Source organism: Ambystoma mexicanum, chromosome 1p, assembly GCF_040938575.1.
Source record: "Ambystoma mexicanum isolate Mex_15411 chromosome 1p, UKY_AmexF1_1, whole genome shotgun sequence".
Classification (NCBI taxonomy): Eukaryota; Metazoa; Chordata; class Amphibia; order Caudata; family Ambystomatidae; genus Ambystoma; species Ambystoma mexicanum.
In genome coordinates this window covers 804434672-804447186 of record NC_090921.1, presented here as the reverse complement: position 1 = coordinate 804447186, position 12515 = coordinate 804434672, and the positions used below count along the sequence as shown (strand labels likewise).

At 42.0% G+C, this 12515-nt stretch overlaps 1 protein-coding gene across 1 annotated transcript in view; it reads right to left on the bottom strand.

Annotated features, from left to right (window-relative positions):
* Nucleotides 1-12515, bottom strand: part of LOC138565087 (uncharacterized) — a 110780-nt gene that overhangs the window by 5785 nt on the left and 92480 nt on the right. The window contains exons 4-5 of the mRNA XM_069642957.1: nt 7146-7259; nt 979-1022 (exon numbers count right to left, since the gene is read on the bottom strand). Coding sequence (XP_069499058.1) covers nt 979-1022; nt 7146-7259 — 158 coding nt within the window. The remainder of the gene's footprint in view (nt 1-978; nt 1023-7145; nt 7260-12515) is intronic.

Below are 12515 nucleotides of genomic sequence, written 5' to 3'. Positions count from 1 at the left end.
AAAGGTGTGCTGAGCTCCTCTTTGGTGTCTACTGCATGTGCATGAAGGTATGGATGTTGTAGTCCCCCGGACCGATTAGCAGGGCTGGTGGGAAAGGAGGACACCAGAGATGGTGCCCCTGAAGAAGTCGCCAAAGGGGTGCTGTTTCCTCTAAGGTGGGGGTGGAAAATAGAATGAAAGAGAGGAGAAAGGTAGGGCGAACAGATGACTTGATGGGGGTTCCTTTTACAAATCCTTGGCATCAGGTGCTTAAAGGCAATGTTTTAATCTGGACTACAACTCCCAGACACATTAGATGGCTGGATGAAAGCCCAGCACAGACATAGGGGGTCATTTTAAATTAAATGCAGATTGCATTCAGGGGACCGTCAATGTTAGCACTCACATGCTGTTGGATTCCTTGCATGCAATTCTAACAGTTACAAAGTGGAGTGTAATTGTGAAGAGTAAAACGAGATGAAAACGCCTTTACTCCTTACTTTTACTCTTTCCTTTGCAAAAAAAAAAAAAGTCAGCTCTGCTTGCAAATTACGCTTTGCAGATGACCTTTAATAATGGATTTCTATGGAATCTGCCTGCTCATTAACAGGTGCGAATGCAAAGTGGATCCCATAGGAATCTATTGGTTTTCTGCCTGCAGGTAACGCTCATGCGGGCATAAAACCTGGTGCTCTTCCGAGAAGGAAAGTGAAGATGCCAACTCGATGTTCTGCCTCTCCTATGTGTTGGAAGGACATGAACATGAGCCGGAGGACATGAACATGAGCCGGAGAGCAAAATGGAAGCATAAAAGCAACATGTCTTGCTTGTACCCTTACATTTTGAAACACTTGTGTATAGACGCGTTATAAATGTCATATAATATCATATAATATCATATCACTCTGTTCAGTGCAAAATGACCCCCAAAGTGTACTGCAGACATGACACCTTATTGCCACACGACACGTGCAAAGTATGCTCGGGTAGGCCTCTTACCTGTGTGTCCCGTGCAGGTACCACAGACAGATCTCGTTGCTCTCCTGAAAGAGAAAACAAAGATGTCCATGTGACAGGTGCCAGTCCAAAGATCCCGCTGCTGCCCCTGAAATATATATGGTTCATCTGGTGCGATTTGCAATGCATGAGCAACTTCCCAGCAACATGCACCACAGCGGGCTTGGACTGGCCCGAAAGGCAATGGAGCAACGCCTGCAGCGCCAGCCAGACACCCCAGTGTGGGACAGTTTTCTTGAACAATGTGGGCTACGTTAACGTCTGTGACCTAAAGTTCTGCAAAGGCATGATTTTGCACATGTTGTTCGGATTCTACGCAAGTATTTGCCATGAAAAGTCACACACTGTCGTTTGGGATGTGGCCCACTTACTTGGTGCTCGGGACTGTTTTTTGTCCCAATTTGACCCTGCCCTCAAACGCACCTCCCAAGCATTTCCTCCAATGGTTATTGATCGCAGCTGCCTTGAACTTGCGCCACCAGGTAGGTGAAACCCCGACCCGGCACTACTGGCCGAGAGAGTCGAGTGGGAGTGAGTAACCTATGGCCCGGTTGTCGAAGCCATATGGAATAGGAGGGAGTGCACTAGCTTGAATGATGATAGCATGCGATCCCTATGCTTTGCTGTTCGCAAATGGCCTAATTCACAGAACGTTTTCCAATGGGGTTTTGCCATTATAAAATGTTTCTGTGAATTAGGCCCCATAGAGTACCTGTATTTTCCCAGGAGGGGACGTAGACTCACACATCTTTTATAAGACTAATGCCCCTCTATTTAAAGCATTCTGTGGAAATCCCTTCTTTTCATTTGCCCGCCCTTGCATGTGGGAGACATTCAGGAGGAAAACAAAGCTACACTTGAAAGAGGCTGGGAACTGGACCCGGTCTCTACTTGCAATGCCCATTCCATAACCAGGCACACTGTTATGCAAGCTTTCGCTTGAGCGGGAGGCTGGACTACAGTGACGTGTGACATTTCTTATCCAGTCCATTCCATAACCCAGACCTGTTAAGGCAGGTGTCTGCAACATGAGGCTCTCCAGATGTTTTGGACTTTGGCTGCCATGATCCCCCACCATTGACTAAGCCGACTGGGGCTGATGGGAGTTGTAGTCCAAAAGATATGCAGAATTAAAAGATGCAGACCCCTCCATGAAGGAAATACCTGCTCCAACTATGTGGATGACACTCATGTCATATTCAAAATGACGGGTGAGAAAAGCTTCAGCACCACCCTCAGCAACTGAGTCACACAAGTAAATGAATGGATGCTGGCTAGCAACCTAAACCTCAACCCAAACAAAGCAGAAATGTTGATTGTCTCACCTCATGCCACACCGGGAACACCGCTTCCATGGCCTTCTAGAATGGGCAACTGCAGTCAAACATCTAGAGTGGTACAGAATCTCAGTATACTTATGGACAACGACCTCACACAGGAACCGCAACGCAATGCAATAGTCAAAAGGGCAACTATCATCTGCACTTAATCAGGCGGTTTTACCCCTATCTCACTTTACCTCACCGCACGTTGGCAATCATTTTTCCGGTTCTCTCAAGAATCTATGATGCCAACAGAATTTATAAGGTGTCCTGGACTACCTCACAAAAACCACAACGGATCCAAAATACAGCGGCGAGACTATTACTCTAATTCTACAGGCAGGAACATATAACACCAGCTCTTGGACTATTACACCTGCTACGATTCAAACAAGACCCCACTACAAGGCCCTCGGCATGGCCCAGAATTCATCCAAAGCAAAATCTCAAATCATCAACTAGCTAGCGACCTAAAATCCAGGAATCACATGCTAATAGCACCAGGCGATTCTGCAGAGAAAGACACAGAGGACACTGCCAAGGGAAATCCATACATTACAAGACTACATAAAATTCAGGAAAACTCTTAAAACATAACGTAATCTATGGGAATTAGCGAACTCTGACACAAAGACACACACTAAGGGGCTCTAGACCACCCAGTTCCAAACCAATTCATTGCACTGTGAAAAGGATACCAATGGAAAGAATATAACAACTCTGTCGAGCACCACTAAAACTCTAAGAGAACGCATCTACGTCTTTAATTGGAAAATGAATGTAACCCACAACAACCATGAAGAAACTCAGGACCTCACCACAGGGCAACCAACAGTGGCGTCATTCGCTTATACTCGACTAGGCAAGAGGCGGGTTCTGCAAGTTCTCCTTATTGACTAACCCTTCATTTCTCCACCTTACTCACTGCGGACAAACTCAAAGTAGCCATCCGGACATCACTCTTAAAAGGCCCCTTTCCAGACTCCAAACAACACACCTCTACACATCTAACATTTACTGACATACACATCCCCCAGCCAACACAGACCCACACTACAACCACAAGGTTCCCCATCTCGACACATATCCCATGACACAATGCAACTAGAAAGCTTTCACACATGTAAAGCTCAGGGTACTTCTAATCTGCATCTTCAACACAAAGCCCCATAATCTTGCTTTGTTCCTCTCCTCCTGGACTAACCAAAACCACCCACTCTCTTCCAGATGTGACAGAGGGTGTGGAGACCATGCAAATGTCAGCGGTGAGAGATACAAATCCTAATTACATAACATACCATACCAGGTGTGTATTCATATTTCACTTTCCCACTGACAGCTGTTCATGGAATGTAAGCACGAAGTACATATGAAGAAACCACAGTCTTTCTCAAATCTATACAGTTCACCACATTTCATACCGCTGGATACCTTTGCAAAACAATGATCATAAGCAGGAGGCCTTATTTCAGTTTTTTGTGTGCTACTTTAGTATAATCCAGAGCTCTTTCGGGATAAAATAACTTTGCATTGTGGTACATGTAGTCTTCCACTTGTAATGGGAAAATAAATTTGCAATCGTAATCTTTTTCAGTAACTTGATGTCATAATGATTTAAAACAATTGTATTATCACATTGGTTTATGATGATTAATGCACTTAACTGCAAGTCATAAAATAGCATTATTTTTTTCACAAATAATTGTACCTTGCTCTGAAAATGGAGGTGCAAAACAATGTGGTAAAGTGCCAAATCAAACAGAACAACTATCAGATGGGTATACCCCATAAATCGTAGGCACAAGGGGCCATCAACATAACATACAAAAAAACTGTGTCTCACGAGAAAGAGTAAATTCATTTTCAATGTAACGATTTTTAAATATGCAATCATAATTTAAAATTTCATATCTTTTTTGCACATGAACAATGTTTACATGTTGAGGGTGAATTAGATGCACTTTATTCAATGTATTTGTATGATGAATGATGGCTATGTATATATTTTATTGAGAGTTGCATTTTGTATAACCTTTCTACAAATAATTTCATTGATGTGATTATATAGTACTACTTGTTTCAATTTGCTCTATGCTCTTCCTTGAGAATTTATTTTTGAAATTTGAAATTACGATTGCATATTTAAAAATTATTACATTGAAATTGAATAGACACTTTCTCGTGAGATACCATTTTCTTGCATGCAAAGTGCCTAATCTGCAGTCGGGGCACCACTCCCAGCACTTACACTAAGTGTGTGATTCTGTGTTTTTATTTATTTATTTATGATGTATTTATTTTTGTAATCGTTTGTAAAATGCTTAACGCCTGTAGGCATTAAAGTACTGCTGCTGAGTTTAGATAGGTAAACTGTCTGTGCCAGGGCCATTAGCTCCTGAAACAGGAGGGATCAGATGATTAAAAAGTTGCAGAATAAAAATGTTTCTGAAGGGAGGGGGTTCCAGCTCTGTGTGAGGCAGATAATGATGTTCCTCCTGTTGGACTGGGTTGACACTTTGGCACTCTTGGTTGCGCTTGGGTAGAGTGCCTGAGTACTCGATCTGGCTGATTTCCCATGAATCTGTGATCAAGGGATTTGGGGCTATCATGTTGGAGAGTTCCATCCGCCTGACCACAAGTTTTAACATAATTCGTGCCTGAATAGGGAGCCACGGTAGATCAAGCGAGCTAGTGGGAGATTCAAAAGGCGAGTTAGTGATGATGGAGCAACATTATTCTGCACAAGTTCAAGGCAACATGTGAGCTTTTTCGGTGCCCCCATATCTATAGAAATGTCATAATGTAGATTTGCAGCCACTTCAACTCTATCCATCATGTTCTAGTGGCATTCTGATAGATAAGGCAAATAAATGCCTACCTTTTTGACTTGAGCGGGAATAGGAAGGGATCTGAGATTTGATGGTTAATGATGAGAGTTTGCATCAAAAATTGCTTTAGAGTTTCACTGCGACTTACCTCCAACATGTGATTTTCCTTATAGGGTATGGTTGATTTAGTTCACAGTGTACGCTGTTGAAATAGTCTCAGTTGTTATTTATGCTATGGTGCTGCTGTCATGTCACCTGGGGTTCCATGGAGTAACCATCATGGCCGCTTGATTGGAATGGCTGTTAGAGAGAGCTGATCGCAGCCTGCGGGTGGGTGCGTATCCTGCGCAGCGGAGCATCTGGGATAAGCTGCTCTCTTCATTAATGTCGCTGTGCTATTTACTACCAAATGTTTACTTATAAAGGCCAACTTTCTGTAGGGTTTTGGGATGCTTTTTTTTACTCCCCGTGCTTATTTGTTGTCCCAGTCCGACCCTGCACACCACTGCACGTAGCAACGGCAAGCACGTGACTTCCTTCTTCCGCTTTTATTTTCTCACCATGGTGTGGAAATTGTATACAGAAATAGAACATTACCCGGGCAGCATACTTTACGCTGGACACACACAAACCACAAGATAACAAACCACAAAGCGCGTCGAACTAGACTCCGAAGATCTACGACAGGCCAATCGAGACATCATTCGAAATGGCCACACAGAACCAAGCAGCTACTGAGCTGAAAGTATTTCCTATCATGAGACGTACATATCAATAAGATAATGTTATGTACCATACAATGAACTATGTGCATTGTATAGCAAAACATAATACAATAGGACCATCGCATAAACACGTTTTATACGATATATGGGGAGATTAATGCCTCATAGTCAAAACAATATTTTGAATTCTGACGTTTCTGCTCAATACTTAAAAAATATGGCACCTTGTAAATTATACATAATCCACTATAGTATATATGAGAGGCTGATGATAGAAATCAGGTTGTATCTTTCGACTTGTAGCAGGAGGCCCTCTTGAGCTAGAAATAATGTTATTTTCTATTTCCAGCGTGGGCTGCCATCGCAGGAGAAACGGTATGTGTTACCGTGCTTGAAATGATTGCTTGATATCATGTCCCCACGCATCTGCCAGGGGCTAGCCGGGACCCTTCAGGGGAAAGGGACGTGTCTGGGGGTTCTGTGGGGAATGGCCGGCCCTCAATCTTAAAGCACTCCTGCTCAAGATTTTTGGGAGAGAATAACCGAAAAGGTTTGGATTCGACAAACTTTGGCGTTTTCTCGAATTACTTCAAGTAGGCCTGAAAGCAACGCATGTCCCCTATCACATCACCTCACGAACATGTCAATGTCATTCTTATCCCCATCGAATTTCGCATGTCCCATTGCAAATGCATACTCATGCTGCCTGCTGTGGTTATATGCTTGCATTTTTCAGCGCACTCTGCCAATTAAAGAGAAAAATGTAACTAAATATCACTTTCATACCATCTCTCAACAGCACTCATAAGCAGAAGTTGTACAACTTGTACCTATAGAACTAAAGAGAATGCCAAAAATAATGGCACTATCTAAACTGTGACACTTTAAATCCAGTTTTGCCTTCTGAAGACAGACTTCTCTAACATGTTCAGCAAAGATGTGTTTTTCATTTGTTTTTTAGAGTTTTCGGATACCCGAGGACTGATTTTGCTGAAAGGATACACAAGGACTGATTAGCAACTAATTCCAATGTTACGTGTGAAAAACAAGCTAGAAAAAAGCAAAACACTTCATACAGAAAAGAAAGATTCCCAAACATTCTACAAAAATGCTACTGTTTCCCATTGGGTGTGACCTAACAGTAGACATGTGTGTGCTCCATTTTGTTTTCTTGACCCAGCAGCTTTTCAGTTAAAAGAGCCGGCCTTTGTTGTTATTGCTTTCCAATCCCATCCCTACCCTTTCCGCCATTGCCTTTATTGCAGATGCAGTACCTTTATCAGAGCTCCAGCAAACCCTACAAAGGGTCAACGACAATGTCAGGAGCAATAGGAGGACCCCAGCCACAACAGGGGCCAAACAGCGAGTGGCATCACCAGTTTGAACAGCTGGGGAGAGAAAAGAGAAGCAATGTTAACCAAAGTACGTACCAAAGCATGCATATAATGACTCCCACCCACACTAAAGCAAGTGTGAACACACACCCCTCCATATTCACAATGGTAAACCCCTATAGCTTTATTGCCAGGCTGCGGACACCAATATGGGAACTAGAAATGCTGACTATTAATGAATCTTCACCAGTGCACAAATGGTGATGTCCAAACCCTGGATGCCTCCATTCTAACTCTCTTATGGTCAACTCAACTGCATGAGGCAGTGCTCGGTGTCAGTAGGGAAGAAAGGCTGGACACACTGTACAACGAAAATGTCACATTGAAGCCACAAGCATCACAGGTTGAGAAAATGGCAATTATAAACCCAAGCGGGCTAAGAGCGTTAGGCAGCTTTTACCAATGCAAAGGTGTGGAATTCTTATACGAGCTATGATCACCGGCGGCGGGTGAATTTTATAATTTGAGAGGCGTTAATGTTTGCCTCGAATATGCTGGAACAACTAGGCATAGCGAGGGAACCTGAACCAATCAAGGCGGGTTCAGGGGATTGTTAACGCTAGAATTTTTTATAAGTTAATTGTTAAAATGGAACATTGTACAGCACAATTTCTGTGAAAAATATGGTAAAAAAACACACAGTCTGCAATCGTCTTTTAATTGTAGCACATGAAAACATGCAATGGATGCAAGTAACCAACAGTGCACAGGATTATTTTCCAATGCATTTTTATGATGTCTTTGCCCCAATATACGCCAGTATTAAAAACATTTTCATGCTGACTGTGCTCCTACATGTCCATGCAGTGTACACCAATATATGCCAGTATTGACTTTTAAGAACTTACTAATCTCGTTTTTGCCAGTAAAAATGTCATGCCACAGTAAAAAATAGAATTCCAGACTGGCTAATGTAGGCCAGTGTAGCCATGTAATAACACTTATCATCTTTGATTTACCTATGATGCCCAGTGAAAGAAATGCCATTGCCAAAGTAAGAAGGTGTATCCAGACAGGGTGCACCAATGAAGGAGAGTCTACCAGTGTTATAACATTCATAATGCTGGCTTTATGTTTGTACCAGTAAACAAGTACCATGCTACAGTAAAAAAATATAGCCAGACTGCTGCACCAAAGTAGGCCAGTCTAGCCACGTAACGACACTCATAGTGTTAGCTTTACCCTTGATATCCAGTAACTGAAAGCCATGTCATAGTAAGAAAATGTATACAGACTGACTGCACCAATGTAAGCGAATAACATTTATCATGTTTTCTTTACCCGTAATATCCAGTAAAAAGTACCATGACTAAGTAAGAAAGGATATCCAGACTGGCTGCACCAATGAAGGCCAGTCTGGCACCATTATAACACTCATCATGCTAGCTTTACCCTTCATACTAGTAATACATGTCATGACAAAATATGAAAACATAACTAGAATGGCTGCACCAATGTAGGCCAGTCTAGTCACATAATAACACTTGCCCACAAAATGCCATGCCACATTAAGAAAGTATACCCAGACTGGCTACACAAATGAAGGCCAGTTTAACAACATTGTAACTTTCATCATGCTGGCTTTACCTTCAGACCACTAACAAATGCATGCTACAGAAAGCAAGTATATGCAGATTGGATGCACCAATGTAGGTCAGCCCAGCCATGTATTAAAACTTATAATGTATGCTTTCTCCTTGACGGCCAGTATAAAATGCTGTAACACAGTAAGAAAGTATATCCAATCTGACTGCACCAATAAAGGCCATTCTAGCACCATTATAACACTCATGATGCTGGCCTTACCCTTCATATGAATATGAATCGGTATACCATACCAATAAAACATAATTACACTGGCTGCACCAATGCAGGCTAGTTTAGCCATATAATAACACTGATCATGATTTCTGTACCATTGATGCACAGTAAAAGAATGCCATGCCACAGTAGGAATGTATGGCTTGACTGGCGCAACCAAGGTAGGCCAGTCCAGCCACTCAATAACACTTATGTTTCCTTTACCCTTGTTGCCCAGTTAAAATGCCATGCCACCATTAGCCACCCTACCCCTAAAGGTAGTGGCCTGCTTCCTCTTTACACACAGGACAGGTAAATAAACTCATAAATCTCACACTTAGCCATTCACACACATACATACAACATGCTTGCTCTCAATCACATGCACATTAATACAGCACTCAGACAACTCCTTCAAATATGCATACATACATACAAATAAACATACACACAGTCACACGAGGGCACATTCATACAGCACTCAGAGAACTCCTTCAAACATACACACATTCACATGCAAGCACATACATACACACCTGCTTACTTACATACATACAAACACATTATATATAAACATTAATATTTAACTTACCTCACCTCCTGGCCCACCCTCACCATGCTGCCACCACCCGAGACATGACAGGATGGCCCACCCTCCTGAGAGTGGAGAGGACTCCTTTCTTGTCAGTCAGCACCTACAGTATTAGCATAACAATGAGAGGCAGAAGAGACAGACTTCCTACTCTCTGATGGGCCTCTCAATATTGCGTTCTGTGGATTTTGTAGAACTCATAGAAGGGGGATGCACCCCTACTTAGAGGGAGGCAGCACAGTTCTCTGTGCAAATAAATTAACTGGGTGAACTGTGCTGCCTGTCACTGTGGTGAGACATACATTTACATTTATACATCTAAACATGCACATCTCTCAAGGCGTGGCACCCCTCACCCATACAAAGAAGCCACCAACAGCTATGGACCTGCAAATCTATCTATGGTGGCCTTTGTTTAGAGATGACTAAATAGCTGCAACTGAGCAAAACAATACAAGACAGCAAATTTACTAAACCAAGACACTACATGAAGTGTAAAACCAAGGGGGGGTCTGTGAGTCTCTCTACCAGCACGAACACAGCCATTGACCTGTTCTTGGGTGGATGGCCCCTGAGAGAGTCTCAGCCAAGTCTTTAGCTCACTGCTGAGTGGCATCATTAGCCTTTGATACAGCAAACATCCATCTATGTAAAGGACACTGCACAGTTTCTCCAAATCTTGGACCAGATTACATTAACACCTGATGATATTCTATTTACAATAGATGTGACTAGTCTTTATACTAGCATTCCACACGATTTAGGGCAGAAGGAAGTTGAAAAACTCCTACTACAAACAGGGCCCATAGGAGCGAATAAAGAATTCCTGATGTTACTTTTGGATTTTATTGCAATGCACTCCTACTTTGAATACAATGGTACATATTACAACCAATTTTCAGGTACAGCCATGGGAGCCACAATGGCACCATCATATGCGAACAACTTCATGTTTAACTTTGAAACTACCCACATTACCAGTAACGTACAATGGAAAGACCATCTCAAAAAATTGATATGTTACATTGATGACGTTTTTGGAATATGGTCAGGTAGTCGTGAAGAACTCAACGATTTCTTGATCTTGTTGAACAGCATTGACAGTCAACTACAATTTACCATGGAAGTAGGCAATCCTAATGTTCATTATTTGGATGTACAGATTATTATGACAGATTCAAAAATTTCCACAATAGTATACACTAAACCCACTGATAGAAACAATTTGCTTCATAGAATGAGCTTTCACCCACCCAGCATTCTGCACAACCTACCACTCGGACAAATGTTGCGAATCAAAAGAATTGTGAGCGACCCAGTGGAATGCGACATTGAGTTAAACAAACTTCATAAGAAATTACAGGAAAGAGGTTACCTAGAGGAAGATCTACAAGCAGCAAGGGTCAAGACGGATACACAAGACCACACACAATTGCTTACTACGAAACCGAAATTGGAGAGTCCTGATCTGGTCTTTGTAACCAAGTACTCCACACAAACTCGACAAATAAAAGACAGCATCCTTAAGAGATTGAGCATACTACAGAATGACAACAGAACCATGGAACTATGTACAAACCCTCCAGTGTTCGCTTATCAAAAAAGCAAAAACTTGCAGAACTTATTAGTTGATACGCACAGCAAAAGGAGTGGCAAGCAGAGAACACCAGATAAACATCCAGGCACGTATCCGTGCATGAGCTGTGGGAACTGCAACAATATAATGAAAGGACCCTATATATCCCATCCAAGAACAGGAGAGCAGATCAAATTGAAATATCATGCAACATGCTTATCAGAGAATGTAATTTACGCCATCAAGTGTCCTTGCGCCCAGTACTACATCGGAGAAACCGCGTGCAAAGTACGCGTCCGTATGAATGAGCACAAATCTTGCATCAGACTGAATAATAGAACATCATCAGTAGCTAGGCATTTCCATGATAACGGGCATACAGTTGCCCAGCTAAAGTGTGCAGTGTTGGAAGTCATACCAACCAAAGGTAAAACCTGCAATATGAGGAAACTAAGAGCGCAAAAAGAAGCACAGTGGATAGAGAGAATGGGATCCCTTGCTCCAGAAGAGATGAATGAGGAGCTTGATTTGAGTTGCTTCTTATGAATCCTTCAACTTGTTCTCAGACTATGTGTCCATGCAACATTATCAAGTTTTGATGTACCTTAATGCTATCATTATCACCTGTAGGACGTTTTTTATCTTTACTTCCACCCTTTATTTTTTATTCTTTTATTTTATTTGGTAGTTTTTCATTCATTTCATTTGGGTGTTTTTGCTTCGCAGACTATTTTTTGAATAGTCGTATGTTTTGGTGATATTTGTTATTTATTTCTAACTTATCCTCCTGTTAATTGGTATTTGTTATTTTTTATGTAAACACCCGTTTATTTAATACCTGTTTTGTAATTGCTACGCATCCAGAGACATTTCATTGTTATATAGTTATTTTATTGCTTTATATGCTTGGCAATTAATACTTACATCTGCACACGCAGCACGGTACAGAACTTAACAGGAATACGTTTACCGACATTGCATTAGACTGCAGTTTCCTTTGAGCCAGGCAAACATGGCAACCTGATCGGAGCTATCTGAATTACTGAGTTTTCATTTTGCAAAATGGCCGCTGCGCATCGTACAACGGTTGCCAAGGCAACCTAGTAACAATATAGCATGGACCTTGTGGTGCACGTGCGCGACCGTGTTCGGCACCAGCAGGCTCCAGACACATTGAACCCAAGTAAGTGCACATCTATAATTGTATTAACGGCGGCATTTTGAGACTATGGCAGATTGACGTCTAATCAATGCGGTTTATCTCTCTACAGAGACTCAAGCT